The sequence below is a fragment of the Carcharhinus amblyrhynchos genome, chromosome 15, assembly GCF_965287045.1.
Source record: "Carcharhinus amblyrhynchos chromosome 15, sCarAmb.v2.hapA, whole genome shotgun sequence".
In the NCBI taxonomy this organism is placed as follows: Eukaryota; Metazoa; Chordata; class Chondrichthyes; order Carcharhiniformes; family Carcharhinidae; genus Carcharhinus; species Carcharhinus amblyrhynchos.
The window spans coordinates 51,292,288-51,317,563 of NC_137338.1; the positions used below are offsets into that span (position 1 = coordinate 51,292,288).

General features: G+C 41.2%; 1 protein-coding gene across 2 annotated transcripts in view; it reads right to left on the reverse strand.

Annotated features, from left to right (window-relative positions):
* Positions 1-13,709: 13,709 nt before the first annotated feature.
* tab3 (TGF-beta activated kinase 1 (MAP3K7) binding protein 3) overlaps positions 13,710-25,276 on the reverse strand; it is a 107,637-nt gene continuing 96,070 nt past the window's right edge. For both annotated transcript variants that reach the window (XM_080203922.1, XM_080203921.1), the window contains one exon: positions 13,710-15,481. In XM_080203922.1, coding sequence (XP_080060048.1) covers positions 15,333-15,481 — 149 coding nt within the window. In that variant the 3' untranslated portion in view covers positions 13,710-15,332. The remainder of the gene's footprint in view (positions 15,482-25,276) is intronic.

The following is a 25,276-nucleotide window of genomic DNA, read 5'->3' on the forward strand; positions in this document are numbered from 1 at the left end:
ATCTGTGTTATACCTCTCCCCCCTCACCTCAAGTCCATGGCCCCTTGTCCTATGTGTCTCTATCATAGGAAATAGCTTACCTCTGTTTACTCTATCTATACCCTTCATAATCTTATATACCTCTATTAGATCCCCCCTCAGTCGCCGTCTTTCAAGGGAAAAGAGCCCCAGTTTATTCGATCTTTCCTCATACTCCAGTCCTTCCATACCAGGCAACATCCTGGTAAACCTCCTCTGCACTCTCTCCAGAGTCTCCACGTCCTTCCGGTAGTAAGGCGACCAGAACTGGACGCAGTACTCTAAATGCGGCCTAACCAACGTTCTGTGCAACTGCAACATTAGACTCCAGCTCTTATATTCTATACCCCTTCCTATAAAGGCTAACATACCATAGGCTTTCTTCACCACACACTCCACTTGCACTGCCACCTTCAAAGACTTGTGCACTTGCACCCCCAGGTCTCACTGCGATTCTATACTCCTTACGGGCTTACCCTTTATCATATAACTCCCCCCTACATTATTCCGGCCAAAATGCATCAACTCACATTTATCTGGATTAAACTCCATTTGCCATGTATCTGCCCAATCAACCAGCCTATCAATATCCCGTTGTATTGCCAGACACTTCTCCTCACTGCCCTCCAACCCAGCCAACTTGGTGTCATCAGCAAATTTGCTGATCACACCACCTACTCCCTCTTCCAAATCATTTATATACACTACAAAGAGAAGAGGTCCCAGTACTGAGCCCTGCGGCACACCACTAGTGACAGACCTCCAGCTAGAAAAGGACCCCTCCGCTACTACTCTGACTCCTCTTTGCAAGCCAGTTCTCTACCCATCTAGATACCTGGCCACGTATCCCATGAGCTTTAATCTTCTCTACCAACCTACCATGAGGGACTTTGTCAAACGCCTTACTGAAATCCATATAGACGACATCAACGGCTCGTCCATCGCCGACCGTTTTTGTCACCTCCTCAAAGAATTCTACAAGATTCGTAAGGCAAGACTTCCCCTTTACAAAGCCATGCTGCGTATCCTTAATCAGATCGCAACACTCTAAGTGCTCATACATCCTATCCCTAAGAATCCTCTCCATCAACTTGCCTACCACTGACGTTAAACTCACCGGCCTATAGTTACCTGGGCTATCCCTCCTACCCTTTTTAAACAACAGTACCACGTTCGCTATCCTCCAGTCCTCTGGGACCTCACCTGTGACCAAAGAAGTGACAAAGATTTGCGTCAGAGGCCCAGCAATCTCATCCCTCGCCTCCCTAAGCAGCCTAGGATAAATGCCATCGGGCCCCAGAGATTTATCGGTTTTAATACTACCTAAAAGCCCTAACACTTCTTCCCTCGTAAATCGATAGATCTTTCAATTGATCTACCGCTCCCTTGATGACCGTACCAGACATCAAGCCCCTCTCCTTCGTGCATTCCGACGCAAAGTATTCATTCAGGATCTCCCCCATTCCCTCTGCACAATTCCCCTCATCTGTCCCTGAGGGGACCAATTTTACCCCTAGCCACCCTTTTGCTCTTAAGATGGGAGTAAAACGCCTTTGGATTCTCCTTAACCCTACCTGCCAAAGCCATCTCATGCCCCCCTCTTTGCTCTCCTAATTCCCCGTTTGAGATCCCTCCTACTCTGTATTCCTCCAACGGTCTCTCCGTTCCCAGCTGCTTAGACCTGACATATGCCTCACGTTTCTTCCTAACCAGGTCTTCTATATCTCTAGTAATCCACGGCTCTCTAATCCTACCTTTCCCATCCTTTCTCCTAACCGGCACATGTCTTTCCTGCACCAATTGCAGTTTTCCCTTGAAAGACTCCCACATGCCTAACGTGGTCTTGCCTTCCAACAGCCTATCCCAGTCTGCATCCCTAAGCTCCTGCCTAATGCGGCTGTATCTAGCCTTCCCCCAATTTAGCACCCTCCCCTTAGGGCAGCTCTCATCTTTTTCCATTCGTATCCTAAAGGAGACAGAGTTGTGGTCATTATTAGCCACATGTTCGCCTACCGCAACCTCAACCACCTGACCCGGCTCATTGCTCAGAACTAAATCCAGTATAGCCCCCTCTCTAGTTGGGCTACCTACATACTGTTGCAAGGATCCTTCCAATACACATCTTATGAATTCCTCCCCGTCCGACCCCCCCAGCTCTAGGCACCTTCCAATCCACCCCAGAGAGATTAAAATCTCCCACTACAACAATCCCGTTCTTCCTACACTTGTCCAAAACGTCCCTACATATACCCTCTTCCACTGCCCACGGGCTGTCGGGCGGCCTATAGTACACTCCTAGCATAGTAATGGCCCCCTTCCTATTCCTCAACTCCACCCACAAAGACTCAATTTCCAACCCCTTCATGTTATCCTCCCTCTGCACTGCTGTGATCTGCTCCCTAACTAAGAGCGCCACTCCCCCTCCTCTTTTCAACCCTCCCCTATCACACCTAAAACTCTTATACCCTGGAATATTTAGCTGCCTGTCCTGCCCCTCCTTTAACCATGTCTCTGTCACTGCCACCACATCTAAATTCCTCGCGAACATCAAGGCCCTAAGTTCATCCGTCTTACCCGTCACACTCCTCGCATTAAAACAGATGCACTGAAGACCCTCAGGCCCACTCAGATCCTGTTTCTCCTGGGAGATTTTCCTATCATCTAGATTTACCCTGACCTCCAACTCACTCCCACTCCCAGTGCCTGAGCTGTCTCTCTCCTCCCCACCCCGCCCCCCTCCATATTAGTTTAAACCCTGCTGAAACACTCCAGGCAACCTCCCAGCTAAAATATGTGTACCCTTCCCATTTAAGTGTTCCCTATCCCTCTTATAGAAGTGCCCTTCCTTTACAAAGACTTCCCAATGGTCTACAAAACTAAAACCCTCTGTCCTGCACCAATCTCTCAGCCACACATTCAGCTGTAGGATCTCATTATTTTTATCCCTGCTATTACCGGGCACTGGCAGCAGCCCAGAGATCACCACCCTGGAGGCCCTGCACTTCAGCCTGGCTCCCAACTCCCTGAACTGCCTATGTATTTCCCCCCTACTCTTCCTTCCTACGTCCTTCTCACCTATGTGTATAATTACACCCGCCTGGGTCCCTTGGCCCTTCAAGATTCCCTCTACCCTCTCCGACACATCCTGTACCCCTGCTCCAGGGAGGCAGACTACTATCCTGGAGTCCTGCTTTTGCCCACAGAACCGCCTATCAATTCCTCTAACCTTCCCATCCCCCACCACTATCTCACATCCAGCCCCCTTCCTTCCCTCTGAGGCATTCCGGTCTTCCCCTCGTGGCCTTTCCACCTCAGTTGGCGCCTTACCCCTGATATCTTGAGAGACTACCCCTGGGGTAGCCTTTGGAACATTACTCCTCTTCTTTTTCCCCTTCCTAACTGTAACCCACCCATCCCCCCTCCTAGGCTCTGGGATCCCCTCTTGAACGTGGTTCCTATTCATTAGCGCCTCATTTTCCCTCACTAAAAATAAATCCTCCAGCCTCAACTCCAGTTGCCTAACCCGGGCCCTCAAACGCTGCAACTCCAGACATTTGGTGCAGATGTGGACTCTCCGGAGATGCTGTGTCTCCAGGAACTCCCACATATTGCACCTTACACAGCTGACACGCCTCCTCATGGTCCCTGCCATTTATTTGACCACCCTTAAACTTATGGACACAGTTAGAAAAATTTGACCAGTATCTCACCTTGCCTAAGCCTGCCTCGCCTAAGCCCTGTGAGCCAAAGCCCTTGCAGCACTCACTCAGCACCCACCTCACTCTGCTGCCTGCTGTCTACTGTGGCCTTCTTTTTGTGCTCCCGCGCTCCCTTCCCAACTGCCCTTGCGCCTAGGACCCGCTACAGAAAGCGCAAAATGCAAAAAAACCCGCGAACCAGCAATGCAATTGAAAACAAATCAGTACACTCGCAGTTTAGACTCACCAGCCACCAGTACACTGCTCCAGAGGACAATGAGTGACGTGAAAGATTTGTCCTTTCACACGGTCTCCTGCCAGTTCAATATAGTCTCCTGCGCATTTGCACTGCTCCATGCAAATATCACTGCTGCACCCAAAACATGGGTTTTGTAGGCAGGAAATGTATGCAGGTCTTATTTTAGAACTATAGCTGAAGGGCAGAAGAACGATAAAAAATAATTAAGTTTCCACTAAATGTTCAAACAGCAGGGGCACCAAAATAGCTGCTCTCACCATAACTGGACCAGCTCCCCCTCCTAATATTTTAATTATAATCAAATTATCAATTAACCGTCATTCACAATTTACAAGAGGGACAAGAAAAACTTTGCTGATGCAAAAGCAGAAAACTCTGGAGGCATTCAACACAAGATGCTGCTCCAGTCTTTCTTATTCATCAGTTTGCTGCTTTAAGTTACCCACATCATTTCTTAAATGAGTTCAAAAGGTTTTGTTGATTGACACTGAATGAATTTCAATCTAGCAGTGTGAGGTCAATAAAATCCTGTTCTGCTGCCACGTGATACAATGTGCTCCCGGCTGAGAGCTTGTAAGGCAGTAAACTTGACGGGGAAACCAGTAGAATGTGGATGTGCAGCATTGGCAGCAAACACAGCCTTGTTCTTTAGCCTTGGTGTGGTTGTTAGCCATATCAGGAGGCTATACAAAAAGAGTGATGAATGGCTCTGGTTTGCACTGGGTTCACATTTTTTCCTCAAAAATTAAACAATTTTCTAATGTAATAATTGAGAAGTGACATTGCAATGTTTGATCTAAAGGATGACTTCACCAGAGTCCCATCCCTGAAACAATTGGAACTGGACATGTTGAGAACCCTGTCAATTATGGTGAGAGATTGAAAAAAAAGGAAGGGCATATCAAAGGTTAGTCTGGTAGATGGGAATCATTAGAACAGATGTGATGGGGGTGGAGAAATTGGGAGAATGGAATCGAGTCCTCAGAGGAAGCAAGGATGTGAGAAAATATATGAAAAATAGCTGTGCAAGTCTGCAGGTTTGTTGTGGATATTGGCGAATAACCTTTCTGCAGAAATGGAAAAAAAAGAAAGGGAAGGGAAGAGACTGTAAAGCCAGCTTCATCCTCCATACTTTGCTTTTGTAAGACCATCTTCAAGGTGGGTATATTGCTTTTAAATCTTCAATTGAAGCTGGCTTTACAATCTCTTCTCTTCCCCTTCTTACCTTCTCTATTTCCATTTCTGCTGATGGGTTATTCACCAATATCCATAATAAACCTAGACTTGCACAGCTACCTTTCCTATATTTTCTCACATTCTGCTTCCTCAAAGGACTCAATTCCATTCTCCCAATTTTTCCATTTCCATCACACCTGTTCTAATGACTCCCATCTACCAGACTAACTTTTGATATGTCCTCCCTTTTCTTCAACCTAGAACTTCTCACTATGTCCAGTTTCAATTGTTTGTGAAGTTCACAATGAGGTCTCCTCTAAACTGGAAAGGCTAAATGCAGATTGGGAACATCTTTCTAGAACACCTCCATTAGTTAACAATTATGACTCTGAACTTTCAGACACTTATGATTTTATTCTTCACTCTCATTTTGACCTGTTTGCTCTCAGCATCCTGCACTTCCAATGAAGATCAACATAAACTGAAGGAACAGCATCTCATCCTTTAAGTGCCTCCTAGACTGAACATTGAATTCAATAGTTTCAGATGATAATCATTGCTGCCTCTGTTTTTGGATGACAATTGCTGATAATTTTCTCATTGACACTTCAAGGCACATCTTTTACCCTTTTCCTCTGTATCATCATATCTTTGGTCATTTAGTCTCCTATCTTCCACTCTATCACAGACCCTTTTATAGCACAGGGGTACTACATTCAGGAGGTGGCCATTTAGTCCCTTATGTCTCCACCGGGTTGTCAAATGTGCATTATGACTTGTCATTCACCTGCTTCCACCCATAATCTTGCACATTGTAGATAGTTATTTGAATAGAAATAACTGCATCGAATGAACCTGCCTCCACCACACAGGCACTGTATTCCAAACCTGGACCACTTAGTTTTTTTTATATAAATACCACATTCACTTTAAATGTGTCCTCTCATTCTTGATCCTTTTATGAGCAGGAACAGTTTCTCACTATCTACTCTGTCCAGCCCTCTCATTATTTTGAATAACTCCATCAAATCTCTTTGTCTTCTCTCAAAGAAGAACAGCCCAACCTCTCCAAGCTGAACACTCTCATTCCTGGAACTATTCTTGTAAACCTTTTCTGCACCCTCTCCAATGCATTAACATCCTTCCCACCAGTGTGGTGCCCAGAACGGCACACAACATTTTAGAACAAAGAACAAAAACAGTCCGGGAAACAGGCCCTTTGGCCCAACGAGCCCACGCCGCCATTTTAACATCATCAGTCCCCCCCCTCCACCCATGACCCTCATCTTATCTATTGTTTTATGGCATTCCACATTGAGGGAAACTAATTTAGGGACAATTTATTATTTCCAATCAGCCTAATAGCACATCTTTGGGGTGTGTGAGGAAACTGGAGCACCCAGAGAAAACCCGCGCAAGCACAGGGAGAATGCGCAAACTCCCACAGACACTGGCCCAAATCCATGTGTCTGCAAAGTTTCTACAAATATATAAAATGAAAAAGAGTGGCTAAAGTAAACATTGGATGAAGGGGCAATGCTCTGAAAACTCATGCTACCAAATAAACCTGTTGGACTTTAATGTGATGTTAAGAGACTACTTACTGCCCCTACCTCAGTCCAACGCTAGCAATTCCACACCTGATGGAATGCATTCCACGGTACTAAAAGAGATGGCAGGGGAAACAGCAAGTGCACTAGTGGTAATTTACCAAAATTCACTGAACTCTGGGGTGGCTCCCACAGATTGGAAAACAGAAAATGTGACGCCACTGTTTAAAAAGGGAAGTAGACAAAAGGCAGGTAACTGTAGGCTGGTAAATTTAACTTCTGTAGGAGGGAAAATGCTTGAATCTATCAAGGAAGAAATAGTGAAATGTCTGGATATAAAATTATTCCATTGGAAAGATGCAGCATGGGTTCATGAAGGGCAGGTCATGTTTGATGAATTTGGTGAAATTCTTTGAAAACATTACATGTGCAGTAGACAACGGGGAACCAGTGGATGTGGTGTATCTGGATTTCCAAAAGGCATTTGATAAGGTGCCACACCAAAGCCTGTTGCATAAGATAAAGGTGCATGGTGTTATGGGTAATGTATTAGCACGGATAGAGGATTGGTTAACTAACAAAGCAAAGAGTGGGGATAAATGGGTGTTTTTCTGGTTGGTAATCAATGACTAGTCGTCTGCCTCAGGGAATCAGTGTTGGGATTGCAATTGTTTACGATTTACATAGATGATTCGGAATTGGGGATCAAGAGTAGTGTGTCAAAATTCGTAGATGACACTAAGATGAGTGGCATAGCAAAGTGTCAGGGGACGCTGAAAGTCTGCAAAGGGATATAGTTTAAGTGAGCAGGCAAGGGTCTGGCAGATGGACTACAATGTTGGTAAATATAAAGTCATCCATTTGGTAGGTGTAACAGCAAAATGGACTATTATTTAAGTGGCACAAAATTGCTGTTGTACAAAGGGATCCAAGTGTCCTTGTGCAGGAATCTCAAGGAGTTGGTTTGCAGGTGCAGCACCTAATTAAGAAGGCAAATGGAATTTTGTCCTTCATTGCTAGAAAGATAGAGTTTAAAAACAATGAGATTATGTTGCAGCTATATAAGATGCTGGTGAGGCCACACCTGGAGTACCGTGTACAGTTTTGGTCTCCTTACTTGAGAAGGGATATACTGGCATTGGAGGGGATGCAAAGGAGATTCACTAAACTGATTCCAAAGTTGAGTGTTGACTTATGAGGAGAAATCTTATAGAAACATACAAGATTATGAAGGGGATAAGACAGAAGCAAGGAAGTTGTTTCCATACTCACATGAAACTAGAACTAGGAGGCATGGCCACAAAATAAGGGGGAGCAGATTTAGGACTGAGTTGTGAAGGGTTGTGAATGTGGAATTCCCAGTGAAGCAGTTGAGGCTGCCTCATTGAATGTTTTTAAGACAACAAAAAATTTTTTGAACAGTAAAGGAGTTAAGGGTTATGGTGAGCGGGCGGGTAAGTGGAGCTGAGTCCATTAAAAAAAAATCAACCATGATCTTATTGAATGGAGGAGCAGGCTCAAGGGGTCACTTATCTGCCCACTCCACCAATTTGACTTTGTCCCTTAGAAGTTCTCCTCAGTTTAAATTACTTCTGAGTTTTGTATCACCTGCAAACTCTGAAATAGTCCCCTGCACACCAAGATCTAAATCATTAATCCAAATCAAGAAAAGCAAGGAACCGAATACTGACCCCTGGGAACTCCACAACAAACCCTCCTCCAGCCTGAAAAACATCAACTAACCTCCGTTGTGTCCTGTCACTCAGCCAATTTTGCATCAATGTTGTTGCTGTTCCTTTTATTTCATGAGCTTTAACTGCTCAAGTCTGTTGACACTTTGTCAAATGCCTTGTCAAAGTCTGCATATACCATTTCACAGCTTTACCCTTATAATCAAACTGCTGTTACCTGACAAAACTCAGGACAGTTAAACACAATTAATTCTTTATAAATCTATGATGCCTTTCCTTAATTCATCACATCTGTCCAAATGAATTAATTTTGTCCCAAATGATCATTTCTGGAAGTTTCCCCATCTCAAAAACGTTAAACTGACTGACCTGCAGTTGCTGGACTCATCTCTTCATGCTTCTTTGAACAAAGGTGCAGCATTTGTAATTCTCATAATACCTGACACCACCCCAAACTCTAAGGAAAACAGGAAAATCACAGCTAGTCCTACGCATTTTCCACTTCAACTTTCTTCAGTATTCTAAGATGCATTTCATCTGATCCTGGTGCCTTATTAACTTTTTAAATACAGACAACCTATCCAATTCCACCTCCTTATCAATTTTAAATGTTGCAAGTGTCTGAACTATTTCATCTTTCAACCATGCTTTGCAATGGCATGTTCTTCCCAGGTACAGACAGAGGCAAAGTATTCATTTAATTGCTCAGCTATGTCCTCCACCTCCACGTGTAAATTTCTTGTCTCTGATCAACCCCACTCCTTTTACCACCATTTTACTACTTATATGCCTACAGAAGACTTTGGGATCCCCTTTAATATTGGATCCAGTCTTTCTGCATACTCCCTCTTTGCTTATCTTACTTGCTTTTTCATTGATCCTGGTTGTATTACCCACATGACATTTGTCATAAGCACACTTTTTCTTTACCAGAATCTCATCTGTTTCATCATCCCGGATTTGTTTTGTCATATTTCTGGAAGCTGCCCAAACACAATTTCTTTAAAAAGTGGCCCATTGTTCAGTTATCATTTTGCTTACCAACCTTCTTTGTTAATAAGTTCAATAGTTAAAAGTCAATTATGCTGAAATAAAACTCAACGTTGCTATTAGTTTTAGTGGAAAGTATCAGTAAATCATGACTTAAGACATCTTAAACTAATGTTTATTCATCTCAGGCATTTTTGCGTTAAAAATTCAAATTTGCCTCTGAAATTTGTGCAAGATTCCAAAATGTAAACTCTCAAAATACAATATACAATGAATTTACTCAATCCTGAATGCTTGCAAATGTCAGTTTGAGTATGATTTAAGAGATTCTCTCAATTGGAGGATTTGGAAGTTTTAAAACAAACCTGAATCAAATAGACATTTTATATCTGTTCCAGACATAATTGTACCCTTCCCCATTTCTAAAATTGCTTAACTAGCTCACTGAATAAACTAAAGCAAACTCTGAGCTGCATCTGCAAATCAGAAACAGAAACTCAATTTCCTAATCAAGTACCAGCAAAGAACAGGATGCACAGTGATAATTCTAAGACCTGCATCCACAGCACAGGCAGATCACTGCAGTAACTTTGTCACTTGGCCAATGCTAAACCACATTAGGCCACATACGTGATGCCCAACTGCCTGCGCAGCAACTTCAAAATGTGGTTAACATGAGACCAAACTGAATTTAGAGCATTTCCTGAGACTAGCTTTTCAATTCTAAATGTCTAATTTTTAAGAATTAGAGAACATTGTTGCTTTCACTCAGAACTAACTAGAATTTCTCCAATGTAAAGGTCTGCAAGGTCCAGGTCTTCAACTTAGTTCTCCTATTTCTAGGCAGTAATAGAGAAAGCTCTCTCAAAGTTAATTTATTCACAAGGTAGAATAGAGTTTGGCAGTGAATGGGTTGGTTGTAGCTTTTGAAGTTAATTTATCTTGAAGCAAGTTTACTTGCCAGTTAGCATCAAAAGTTACAACCAACCCATTCACTGCCAAACTCTATTCTACCTTGTGAATGGACAGATTTGACTTCAAAATCAGAATCCAATGGTATGGATAACACAACACCACCAGTTCTGAGGTAGGTCAGGGGAATTTTGCCCTAAAGAATGCTTACTGTTATGACCTGAATGGGGGGAATCTACACAGATTACCCAGCCCCAGGACTCCACAGGTCACAGAATCCTTTCAGTGCAAAAGGAAGCCATTCAGCTCATCAAGCTTGTACCGACAACAATCCCATCCAGGGCCTATCCGTGTAACCCCACATACTAATTCTGCTAATCCTCCTGATAAAGGGGCAATTTAGCATGGCCAATCCACCTAATCTGTGCATCTTTGGATTGTAGGAGGAAACCAGGGATCTCAAAGTAAACTACAGACACAGGACAAATGTGCAAACTCCACAGAGTCACAGTCAACTGAACCCAGGTCCCTGGCATTGTGAGGCAGCAGTGCTAACTACTGTGTCACGATGCCACCCAAAAAGATCTTCAACTACTTGCTGGTCATCGAATCAAACATTTACAGTCGTACAGACCCTTCTCACAAATGCATTTGTCATAAAGTGTCTTAAAACATGATTCCAAGTTTGGGTTATATCACTCCAATACAATCCCTGCCATTAATCACAAATCAGGTTCCCAAATTGTGGCTATGACACAAACATGGGGAAGGATTACCTAACCCTGAGTGCATTTTATTTTGAAAGGAAAATGCCCTTGGTGACATTCTCCAGTGGAAAAGAAAGTAATTCCAAATTTCTTTTGGGATAAGCAAATCACTCAATGTACACGGTTAACATTTTATTTTCTTAATACTTCTGTCTTAAAGCTAACAGTAGGGGACAGTCTTCAGAGCACCTGAATGGAAAAAGGTCAAATATTTGCTCAATGAGAAGGAAACAAGTGGTAAGAGAAAGGGAAATCCATTTTTCTAGGGGACATCGATTAAATAAAATGGGAAGCCCCAAAACTGATTAGGTCAGAATGGTAAAGGTCATGCTTCAGAACTATGCACTAGGGAACAGAGATCTGATCTTGAACTGATACTAATTAATGGCCCAGACATAGTTTGGAAAATAGAAGTCATGGTCAGCTAGACAAGAACAACCACAGCGACATTACATTTTAGAATCCAGAAATTTCAAACAACATTAGAGCAAGTTTCAGGAGTAAATCAATGGCCACTTGAGCCTGCTCTGGTATCAATGATGTAGATCTTCTGCCTCAGCTACACTTACCTGCCTGTTCTCTATATGACTCAATTCCCACATACACCAAAGATCTATTTCCTAACCTTGAATTTATTCCACGACAAATCTTCCACAACCATGACTGAAAACAAATTCTCACCTCAGTTGTAAATGATTGAGTCCCTACCCTCAGACTGTTCCCCTGTATTTTAGATTCCTCATCCAGGGGAACAATCTCTAGTGGCTACCCTGTCAAGCCCTTTCAGAACTTTTTATGATTCAATAAGATCACCTCAGTCTTTTAAATTCCAGAGTGTAAGGCCCATTTATTCATAATTGGGCAGCCCTTTCAGCCCAGGAACCAACTTTGTCTATCTTTATTCCATGTCCCTACAACAGGCATCCTTCCTAGATTGTGGCCATCAAAGTGCATACAAGTACTCTAGGTGGGCTCTCACCTAAACCCTATACAAACGTAGCAAGATTTGCTCATTATATTCCAGTCCTCTTGTAATAAATTATCATTTGCCAAATTCCTTATGTCACTGCATGTTAACTTGGTGTTCCTTGTATAGATACACCCAAGTTACTCTTAGCATCAACATTTAGAAGTTTCACATCTTTTAAAAATATTCTGCTTTTGTATTCTTCCACTTATTTGAGTAATCTCACACACCAGACACTATACTCTATCTGCCACCTTGTTGCATTGTCAGTTACCCCATCTACATCACTTTGCAGATGAGAAGTTAGGTATATCACATCAAAAAGGTTCATGTCATATCATCACTTTAAAGGAATTAAGGATGAATGTGAGGAAATTGTGGAGATAACTGGACAACTTGTTCAATACAAGGACGATTCAGTAAGCGCAGACTAAGCCCTATATGAAACAAAAGGCAAATCAAATCAAAGATTAAATAAAGAGCAAAAATTACTTTGACTGGAAAGAAACAAGTTCACCAAGATCAACACTTTTTATTCATTCATGGGTTGCAGCGTCCTGGCTGGGCCAGCATTTAATGCCCACCCGAGGACATTTAAAAGTCAATAACATGACAATATGCTAAAAAAAAGACACAGCTGCAAAGACAAAACATAAAAGCATGTTCTTCGGCACTTCAGAGCAAATATCAATCGGGGAAGAGATGTTTGGTCAGGAATTGGTAGCAGAATGATTATTTCCTACAAATCAGGAGTAAACAACACGTCCTTCTGCAATCGAAAAAATAACGTGTGGTAAGGAATCATAAGCAGACTAAAAAGGTCTCAAAAGCAATAAACTCTTCAAGGTAAGAGTGGCAACAGAAAGGAAAAGCACATGGTGGTGCCCAGTCTTGTTTTTAAAAGAACAAAATAAACACAGGCAATTACAAATGTATGAGTCTTGAATTCTGTGTAACATGATGGAACTGATCTTAATAAACTTAGATTAACTGTCCAATAACCAACACAAGCTCAGAACAGGATATTCCTGTCTATCCTTTTTGACTTCAATGAATTTGCATTTCCAATGGACCGAGGAAAACCCTATAATGTGTTGTGATTTCAAAAGGCATTTGCAAATTCTACATTGCAGATTATCAGTCAAAATGAGAGCTGTAGTTATTCAGGGTAAATCTTGGGATTCATTTGAATATTACTGAAGGGTAAACAATGGTATTTGTTAAAGTTTTAGTGGGTGCTCCATCTGAAAAACCATTCCACAAATTGATCAGCATGTGAAGATTTCGAATATCAGTCCTAAATTTCTCCTTTATCTGCTTGGTCCTGTGTTTATTGTCCTAGTCATTTGTCCTATTAATGTAATTTACTATGAGATAATTTCCTACAATTATTTTTTCCACAATGTTAAATATGGTGTACGTCTAAAAGGTCACTTCTGGGAAGGGAAAGACACCAACTTACTGCTATTGAAGCATTTTATCTACAATCTTTTCTGTTCTTTGAAATATTGGTACCAATGATGAGGTTTGCTGTTTGAAGTCTTCAACCATATCAAGCTCAGTATGGAAATGAATGAAGTTTGTACAATGCTGTACCATTTGTTTCCAGGCTGTAATGCACTTGACTTTACCAAAAATACATGTTAAATGCTCCATTACTTTCCAAGTAAAACCAAGTTAGTTATTTTTCTTCACTTTGTGACTTTATTTGTAAAATATTGCGGCCACCAGAATGTTCATATATGTACCATACATGCACTGTCCCTATTTGCCTTTGCACAATTTTGCCTCCCACTAAAACTTCAGACGAGATCATACATTAAACAATTATTTAAATTGTAGAGAGCAGAACCATACAAAGATAGGTGTTTCATGTGTAGAACACAAACATCCTATTCACTCACAAATTTTTTTCCCATTCAGCTGTCCAGACCCAACAAATGTGTGATTTCACAAAGAACAAGTACTTTATTATAGTTATAGCAACCTGAAGCATTTGAACTAAACATCACCTTTAATAATACATTATAACATTGTATGCATAAAAGTACCAGCAAGTTCATAATGAACTTTGATTTGTGGGTCCAGCAAGTTTCATTCTTTTGCGAATGAAAAAAAAGTTCCAACAGTTCTCTTCTACATTGCAGTGTGCGACCATTTAATTTCAGGCTGCGTTTAGCAAATTTTAGTACAGGCTGGTTTCTTAGTGATGTGCAAACTCACTCTCATTAAAGAGCTATTGATTACTAAATGCACCTACATGGAGAAGGTGGTGTACAAAACATATCTTCTGTGCTGTAAACAAGATGATTTCTTTACAGAGTGGAAGCTCAGGAATTGCTTAAGTAGCAGAACAACTCCCCGCAAGAATGGGTGGGTGCGAGTCTTGAGCAGGTTGTGGAATACTTGCCTTTGGCATAAGTTTGCTGTACAGTTATGGAGCAAGGCCTAAAGGAAGCTTTGTTAAAAAGAAATTAAAAAGCACACATGACTTTTAAAATTGAAGGAAAGGGCCCACAGCCTAAAATCATTTCCCTAATAAAGAGCATGCAGCACTGTTCTGATCTGCAAAGACTCAATTATTCACCAGTGTCAGTGATGTAGTTCAAAAGACACAGTACAAGCAAAAGGGATTGTTGATTATGATTGTATTTTAGAACACACAAAAGGCAATACCTCATCATCTGTCAATTATGACAGTCTCAAATTTAATATATAACTGATTTGTGTAAAGATTGCAATTACCCTGAAGAAAGCAGCAATTACAAGTAACTCAAGTCTTTTACCCTACTGTAGTGTCACTGCAGTCCCTTTTGCCTGCAAGACTGAGTCAATATGCTAACAGTTAACAGATGTAGCACAAGGGACAATCCACCCCAAATGAAAGCAACCAGAATCCTTCATGATGGACATTTTTTTTGCAGACAGACTTTCATTTAGGTAACCAAATTCATCCTAAGGATAGATACCCTTCAAAGATAGGGTATCAAAACATCATCCCGACTTGTGATCCACAGGCCTAGAAGTGGCAACTGTGGTCAGCTTCACTGAAGACCATCTTCTTGGCAGCTGAATGTTTACCGAGTGCATCACAAAGAAACATCACTGCGACAAGATGCTGCTTTAAAGTTTAGCATTTCTACTGTGATGCAGACAGCCACGATTGCATTGTGAATTTAGCTGACTTTCGATGTGCAGCAGATTTGAATTTTCATCTTCACTAAGGCCTGACAGATGGTTTACAAATGTTCAGCCCCCTAAGTTGCAGGATCCTGCTTACTGGCAAGTGCAAGCCCACTTCGGTTCAGGTGTACCTCGGCATTTCACACTGTTCACACCGGTTCAGCGCTGGATGGTTCAGAAAGGTGCAGCTGTTGCAATTCCAAGGAGCACCTTCAAAATCCTCATCGCGTTGATGAGGCCTTGGGCTGTATGCCAAGACTGGACCAGCTTCTGCAATACAGATAAAGTTAAGTTCAGACATAATGGTAATTTCACACCATAGTCACCAAGTTTTCTGATTCAGAATAAATTTAGTCAGTACAAATAACTTAATATTTAAGAAAAAAAATAAGAAAATGTTGCTTGAAATTAAATTTGTCACCCCAACTTCAAGCATCTGCACAAGCACAATTACCAAAATATGTTTGCATTTGACTCAAAACATTCTGCTGGCAATTATTTTTCGTAATGAAATACTGGAATCGTTCTGTCAGATTAACAGTTAAAAAATAATGCTCGGGAGAATCTAACAAACAGCATTTCCTTAACACATGCTGAGTTTAAAAATTAAATCACAAGATGGCAAAGTTAAGCACTTCAAAAGCTTTAGGCGTATTTTTTTTTACGACCAACCAGTGCAATGTAGGATAGAAATATAGGTCAGAGTTTTCTATTGTATATCAAGATGATGGGCAAGTGCATCAACCGCAGACTGTGTAAAAGAGCTGATTAATACAGTTCTTTCACTTCTAGTACTTGGATTTGAACCTAAATGGGATGTGGCTGTCCATCTGTCCTTAGTTCAGTCTAGGTGTGCCAGCATATATTGAGTCTCACTTAAAGCTGCCACACAACTGGGAAATAAAAATTATCCTAGAAGTCGCATCAGACATTTGCTTGTCAGATAAGTTAAAGATGCATTTCTGAAGCATGTTGAAGGATCTTTCATTATCTAAAATAATCCTTGACCATGCAAATCTCAAGTATTGAGAACTGTGAGGATCATAGTGACAGACTTCAAGAAGACATATGTAGGAAGACACATAGCAGATGAAATTTAAAGCAGAGAAGTATGAAGTAATACATTTTGGTAGGAAGACCAAAAAGAGAAGTAATATAAAATGCACATGACCGTGCACTTCATAATAGAAACATAAGAGTACAAAAGCAAGGACGTTATGATGAACCTTTATAAAACACTGGTTGAGCCTCAATTGGAGTGACGCACAATTCTGGGCAACATACTTTAGGAAAGGAGGATGCACAAAAGGTTTACAAGAAAGATTCCAAGAGTTATGAGGAAATAGAAAAACTGAGGTTGTTCCCTTAGGAGTAGAGAAGGGCGAGAAGAAATTTGATAGAGATGTTAACAAATCATGAGAAGTTTAGACAGAGTAGATTAGAAAAAACTGTTTCTGATAGTGGGTGGTTGAGAACTAGAGGTTTCAAATTTAAGGTGATTGCAAAATTAGCACTACCAACATGAGGAAAACTTTTTTTTAGCCAGTGAGTGGTTAGGCACTAGATTGTACTGGGCAGTGCCAACTCATGCTTTGAAAAGAAATTGGATAAGCTCCTGAACAGAAAAATGCTGGACTCTAGGGAAACTGCAGGGTAATGGGACTAGCAGAGTTTTTTTTCTGAGAGAGCTGGCATGTGCTGAATGGCATCCTTCATGCTATAATTATTCCATGATTCTACCTACAAGATGCACAACAACCCGTTGAGGCTCTTTCGACAGCACCTTTCAAACCCCTCACCTCTATTCCTGAGAATAGCATATAACATAAGAAATAGGAGCAGGAGTAGGCCAGCTAGCCCTTCGAGCCTGCCCCACCATTCAATAAGATCATGGCTGATCGGAAGTGGATCAGTTCCACTTTCCCCCCATAACCCTTAATTCCCCTGTCTATCAAAAACCTATCTACCCATGACTTAAATATATTTAGTGAGGAAGCCTCCACCACTTCAACGGGCAAAAAAATTCCAGAGATTCACCACCCTTCGAGTGAAGTTGTTCCTCCACAATTCCGATCCAAGCCCCACCCCCCCAAGGCTGATTCCTCTAGTCCTGCTATCCTAAGTGGGAAGAATCTCTCTACCTCCACCCTATCCATCCCCTTCACTCTATCCTATATGGGAAGACAAGCACCTGCTGGTCACACATTTTGAAAATATATTGCTGATCTTTTACTTATGCTGAGACAACATGTTGGAACTCCCTCAACAGCAATGTGGTTGCAGCTATGGCACAAGAACTGGAGCAGCTCAAGAAGCTGGTAAATCCGATGCAATGGCAATAAATCTCCACAAAACAAAGGAGATAGTCATTGGCTTCAGGAAGCGTAATGGAGACAATGCCTCTGTCTATATCATTTTATTTAAGAACATAAGAAATAGGAGCAGGAATAGGCCATCTAGCCCTTCGAGCCTGCCCCGCCATTCAATGAGATCATGGCTGATCTGTTGTGGCTCAGTTCCACTTTCCCACCCTCTCCCCATAACCCTTAATCCCCTCTCTTATCAAGAACCCATCAACCCACTTCTTAAAAATATTTAGCGAGGCAGCCTCCACCACTTCAACGGGCAGAGAATTCCAGAGATTCACCACCCTTTGAGTGAAGAAGTTCCTCCTCAACTCCGTTCTAAACCGCCTCCCCTTTATCTTGAGGCTGTGCCCCCCTAGTCCTACTGTCTTTTTTGAGCGGGAAGAGTCTCTCCACCTCTATCCTATCCATCCCATTCATCATCTTATACATCTCAATGAGATCTCCCCTCATTCTTCTAAACTCTAACGAGTACAAGCCTAGTTTATTCAGCCTCTCCTCATAGCTCAATCCCCTCAACTCCAGCATCAGCCTAGTAAACCTCCTCTGCACTCCCTCCAGGGCCAAAATATCCTTGCGCAGGTGCGGCGCCCAAAACTGCACACAGTACTCCAGCTGCGGCCTCACCAATGCCCTATACAGCTGCAGCAAGACCTCCCTACTTTTATATTCAATCCCCCTCGCTATGAAGGCCAGCACCCCATTCGCCTTCCTGACCACCTGCTGCACCTGCAAGCTGGGTTTTTGCGACTCATGCACAAGGACCCCGAGGTCCCTCTGCACCGTCGCCTGCTGCAGTTTTTCGCCACGTAAGTAATAGTCCTTCCTACCATTCTTCCTACCAAAGTGGACCACCTCACACTTGCCAACATTAAATTCCATTTGCCATTTCCTGGCCCATTCGCCCAGCCTATCTAGATCCTTCTGCAGACTCTCCACACCCTCCGCACAATTTGCCTTTCCCCCAATCTTGGTGTCATCAGCAAATTTCGACACCCTGCACTCGGTTCCCTCCTCCAGATCATCTATATATATTTGTCACATGTATTAGTATACAGTGAAAAGCATACTGTTCATTGAGAAGGAAATGAGAGCGCACAATGGGGACGAAATAGAAATGATTGAGAGCTTCAAGTTTTTCGGTGTCCAGAACAAAAACAACCTGTTCTGGTCCCTCCATGTTGATGCTATAGTTAAGTCCATCAAACGCCTCTACTTTCTCAGGAGACTAAGAAAATTTGGCATGTCCATTACAACTCTCACCAACTTTTCCAGATACACCAGAAAAAGCATTCTTTCTGGTTGTATCACAGCTTGGTATCACTCCTGCTCTGTCCAAGACTGCAATAAATTACAACGGGTTGTGAACGAAGTCCAGTCCATCACTCAAACCAGCCTCCCATCCACTACATAGTTGTTAGAAGGTATTCGAGAGGCAGGAGTGATTAAGGATAGTTAGCATGGCTTTGCAAGTGGAAAATCATGTCTCACAAATTTGATTGAATTTTTTGAAGGGATAACCAAGATAAATAGATGAGGGCAATGCAGTTGTTGTTGCCTACACAGATTTTAGTAAGGTTTTTGACAAGGTCCCGCATGGCAGGTTGTTACACAAGGTTAAATCTCACGAGATACAGGGTGAGGTAGCCAAATAGATACAAAATTGGCTGGAAGCCAGAAGGTGGTTCTAGAGGATTGTTTTTCAAACTAGTGGCCTGTAACCAGCAGCGTGCCCCAGGGATCAGTGTTATTTGTCATTTATATTAACGATTTGGATGAGAATTTTGGAGGTGTGGTTAATAAATTTGCAGATGACACCAAGACTGGTGACGTAACGGATAGGGAAGATGGTTATCTAGGATTGCAACGGGAACGTGATCAATTGGGCCAGTGGAGCTGATGAATGGCAGATTCATTTAGATAAATGCGAGGTGATGCATTTTGATAGATTGAACCAGGGCAAGACTTACTCAGTTAATGGTAGGGTGTTGGGGAGAGTTATAGAATGAAGAGATCTAGGGCACAAGTTCATAGCTCCCTGAAAGTGGAGTCACAGGTGGACACAGTGGTGAAGGTGGCATTCAGCACGCTAAGTTTCACTGATCAGAACACTGATTACTCAAGTTTAAACATCTTGTTGAATTTGTACAAGACATTGGTATGGCCCAACGCCAAAGTCTACTAACTTTTCAATTTCAAATGATTATTGTTTTTGTGCAGCATTGATGGAAGTGAAGAAGTCTGATACAATTTTTGAGATCTGCGATGCAACAGTAATAATTGCATTACGGTAGCGCGTTGACTGTTACTAAAAGATATCACAATTTATACCTAATCAATATGTGGTAGTGTCCCAGAAAAAGGAAGACTAGCTTTTGATTCACTATAATCACTTTGCTACTCCTTTATTTCTTTAATGCAATGGTCCTCTGTGTCATAATTTAGCTTAATCACTTAAAATTTGTGTGTATAACTGCCACTATACATTCATTTGCTGGACTATGATGCAATGAACATTTTTCTTTATGGATATTCAAGCTTCAAGATTAAAAACATGCAAGTGAGAAACAGCCACAACTCTATAAGAGAAATAGAATTGGTCCTGTTTAAAGCCATAACATCAACAGCTTTTCAATATAATTTAGAATTCATCACAGCCAAATAGTGATTTTTTAGGATTGCAAATATTTTGAAATGGTATCACACGGCCAGACAGTAAGATGTAAGATGAGGCTACGGAAAAGAAAAACCACAAGTAAATGTATTTGGATAGTTGGAAATATTAGAAACGTTACAGCTATTTACACGTTTAACAGCAATCTCTCAGGCAATCAATAGGTTTGGCAATATGATTTAATTAGGCTTGTAAAGGAAAAGATGTATGATCTGCTGCAAGTTCACCTAATTCAGCAAATACTGTTGAATTGGCCCTGGCACCAAGACATCTAACACACAGGAACATATTTTTGGTACCTAAGGCAGTTGTCATAGCCTTAAGTTATCAATCCGTCATGGACAGACATGTGGGCCTGCTGCAATGTTCCAGTGAAGCTCAACAGAAACCAGAGGAACTGCATCTTCCGGCTTGGCAGGTTACAGTCTTCCAGTCTCGAATTCAACAACTTCAGTTTATTAGCTCTATCCCACCTAACCACTGTCTTCATTTTATTTAATTTTTAAACTGTTCTGTCTTATATTTCCTTATCGTCTTTATTTTTCTTCCCCCCCCCTCCACTTTCACTTCCCAATTTTACCTCTCTCCAACGCATCTCCCATGTCCCCCCACATCTTCATCTGTCACAGTTTGCCCTCCGATTTCAGTCTCTCTGCCATTTGGCCTTTCACACCTTTTACTGTCTCAAATGGACCCCATAATCACCTCTAGACCCTTCCTCTTGTTTTTGTGGCTATGATACGTCTTTCATTCCCTCACCCTACAGTATAAACATCTCCCACTTTCTATGCCTTTTAGCTTTGTCATCTGGACTCAAAATGTTAGCTTGTTTCTCTCCTTACAGTTATGATAAGATTTTCCAGCATTTTCTCTTTTGGTGGGGATTTGCATTTTCTCAGCAAGGCTTTGAGGACATAGAACACAGCAAAGACATGGTGGTTAGCACTGTTGCTTCTTTGTGCCAGGGACCCGGGTTTGATTCCCAGCTGAAGTCTACACATTCTCCCCATGTCTGTGTGGGTTTCCTCCAGGTGCTCCAGATTCCCCAGTCCAAAAGATGTGCTGGTTAGGTGCATTGGCCATGCTAAAATTTTCCCTCAGTATACCTGAACAGGTGCCAGAATGTGGCAAAAATAGAAGATTTTCACAGTAATGTAATTGCAGTGTTAATGCAAGCCTACTTGTGATACTAATAAACTTTAAATATTAACAAGCACTTAAGGTATTTGTAGTGATCATTTTGAATAATTGCCTATGCTCTAAAGAATTGCACAGCACAAGAGGTACCATGGCAACTTCAGGCCAGTGTATTCCCAACACAAAAAAAAACTGGATTATATTTACTTTTCTTCCAAGCAAATGTTAAACATGCACTTATCTATGGCTAAACTACTAATCAGAGTTGACAAATTTAGCCAATCTTACACTCCCAGATGAAATACATTCCTCTGCCACCAACTACAGATGTAACAGAGGGTGCATTGTGAAATGGTCTATAATTAGACGAAACCTCTATTTTAGAGAATTCAAACAAACCATGCTTTACTGACATTGAAAAACAATGGACATCTTGCATGTGCCTGGAATTCAGACTTTTTGCTGTGTCTTTCAGCAAGATCTTTTGCACTATAACTTTTTGATAGTGAGAATTGATAACAAGGGCAAGTAGACATCTGGAACCAACAAGGTGAAACCAATGAGACTGCAGGATTCAGAAACAGAGGAATCATGGGGGAGGAGGAGGGAGAATAGAATCAAAATCAGGTATTAAAAAAACACAGGGCAGGAAAGAGGGATTAGATTGACAGAAGAGAGAGAAAAATGCAAGCAAAAATAAAATTCCCTATATTCCAGGCTGAGACTCAGCAGTTTAAATCGTTCCCCTTCAGGGAACAGTAAAGATCGAATAACATGATTACATGCCTAAAAGGGAACTTAGACTGTTAATAATTAAGCTTTAGTTTATTGTAGTGAGTTTGATGGGCAATTAATGCACAAATTCAGAAAGTGCTTAAAAATTACTAGGGAGGCAGATGACACGCTGTTTGTGCAAGGCAAAAGTTGGATGGACCATCGTGTCCTGGAGAGTTACAACTCATTGTGCATCTATTCTTCCTCTGAACATGTTGGCTAATTTGGTATTAATGTCATGCATCATGAACTTAATTTTCTTTACAGAAAGCTGACTTTATAAAACTGCTGTGTACATCTCAGTATTTGATTAATATGTTAAACGTGGCTAAGTCAGAAGTGTCACCCAGTTAGATCCTAGCTCATCTGTTAATTGCAACTTCCATTTATTCAGCACTTTCAATTTAACCATTTCACAAAGGGAGGAGTGTTGAGATTGAGACAGTCTTGTTTTCCAATAGCTTGTGATTAATCTCCTTTTTCAAACAGCTGGGTCAAAGTCATTGGTTTTGAGAAGTCGTTCAAAGTCCATGAAGGAGAGGTACACAGGTTTGGAAGGGCATCCTGCAGAACAGTCAAGATGACTAAAGACATTGCTACCCACGAAGGAAAAAGATGTTTTATACCTGTCACATCTTCAGGATGTCCCAAAGCACACAACTAATACATTACTTTTGAAGTATAATTATTGCACAAACGAAATAGGCAAATTGTACACAGGGAGGTCTGAAAACAGCAAAGAAATATACCACAAATTAATTTGCACACTGGGAAAACTGTCCTGCACTTCTATGAATAACACCATGAAATTCCTAGTTGATTAGACAGGTAGGATCTCAATTTAATGGCTCATGTGAATGACAACATTAACAGTGCAGGAATCCTTCAGTGCTGCAAACAACTATCAATCCCGATGAAATTCTCATATCCTCATGAGGCTTCAAAGGCACAGGTCCTACCAGTATTTAAGTACTGAACAGGAAGGAAAGGAGGTACAAAAAAAACCAGCAGGAAGGATTGAGACTTTAAGCTGGGGACATTACATAGATAACGTGGGTGATGAGGTAACGAGGATAAAACTTTTACATTTGATTTCTTGGGAACAGGAAACTAATGTAAATCAGCAAGGATTGGGATGATGTGAAAATTGAGTTTAGTATGAAATAGGATGTCTGTGGCACAATTCTGGCTGATTTGGAGTTCATGGAAGGTGGAGATCTGATGACCATCATGTACAGCATTGGAATGATAAAAGATTTTTGGCAGCAGTTGAAGCTAGAAACGTTGCAATGATTAAAATAAGCAGTCTTGGAGTTGGAGTAAATATGGACTTTGACAATCAACTTTTGGTCAAGCATGGCAAAGATGCAGCCAGGCATGAAGGTGAATTGGTGACCAAAGAGCAGAATTTTTAGTAGGTGCCACAAAAAATGGTTTGCTCTGACTTTCAACTAGAGGAATGCATGGCTCAACCACAGTCTGTCTGCAAAAAATAAGCATGAATTTAAGGAGGGAGGAAAAGAGATGGAGTTAGGCTTTTTGTCAGCATACACAGGAAGGTTTACCTCGTGGTTGCAGATGATCTAAGATGTAAAAATGGATAGGTGGGGAAACTATGGAGGTGAAAGAAGAGACAGCTTTGCCAAAAATGCACCGATTGTCACCATGCAAGACTGTCCCGCAGAGATGGATCCTGAAAGGGAGGTAATGGGGCAGGATAGCACTGCCTAATACATTAACCTGCTCGACCTCTGCAGTTTAAAGTACCGTGGTCAAAGGACACAAAGTTACTGCCTGACTTATGGCCTAATAGTTGTCAGGTTATTTTATTCGAAAGCATAATTCAAAAAGGCAGGCAATGCATTGCATCAATTACACACTTTCCTATAATGTGCCAACATGTAAAAAAACACAACTCAGTCAGGAGAAAGAAATGCTGTTCACAGTGTCGCAAGCATAATTCTGCAGATGCTGGAAACTGGAAATAAAAAGCTGCTAAACTCAGTAGGTCAGGCAGCATCCATGGAGAGAAATAGTTAATGCTTTGAAATGTTAGCTCCATTTCTCTCCACATTTGCTGCCTGCTCTGAGTATTTACAGCACTTTTCCTTTGTATTTCTGTTTATAGTGTCTATGTGACATGCTACTAATGGAGTAGTTTACATCAATATTTGTGGCCGGATAGTGGGGATATAGTGACTTTGGTGAAGATCAGGATGCAGATTCAGGAAGTGTCTACTCCCAGCTTCCTGAATTTTAAAATCTTCAATGTCATCTAAAGACACTGAACTATCCAGCCACACAGACTCAGCATTTTCAAAAGTCTACTCAATTCAGATTTGCTGAATTTGAATTACCTGACTACACTTGCATTCGTAAAACATTAAACTCTATTTTGCTCATTACTAAATTCAAGTTACTGAATAATTCAAATTTTATAGTTCAAGAATATTTGCTTGCCAGTAAACAGCAGATTCCATTCCACCCCTCTAAAACCTCTCAATCGTTTGACCCTTTCTCCCAGTATAAACAAATGGCTGTCAAATCTAAAACATTTGCAAAACATTTGACATGGATCATAATATGTTACATGAGAATTTTTGCTTTGGAAGTTCCTGGACCATTAAGACTATAAATTGAAAGAGTTATACATTAGCTTCATAGCTCCTCCAGTGGACCAGGGAAAATTCACCCTTAATGCTGCAGGTAAAGAGATCAAAGAGAAAAGCTCTGTCCAAAATCATTAGCATCCAGGATCTGTGACACTATGAAATCTTAGGAATAATGCACCATGAAAATGCCATTAGATCCTCTGCAGAGTGAAATCCCTTTTGAAGAAGATTGGATAAAGGAACGCATCGTTATTAGAACGGTGTAAACAGGAATTCAAATTAAACCATATCACAATGTTTACTATACAATTGGCAGACAAAACATTCCACATGAAACATGAGAGCTATTACTCCAAATATAAATCAATAAAACTGGTTTCTTCAGGGAACCAATAGGTCAACGTATCTTAAAATAAATAATATTAAAAGCAATGACAGTTTAAAGAATTAGACATCAATCCAAGATGCTAATTGAATGTTCAAAGTCTGAAAATATAAAAAT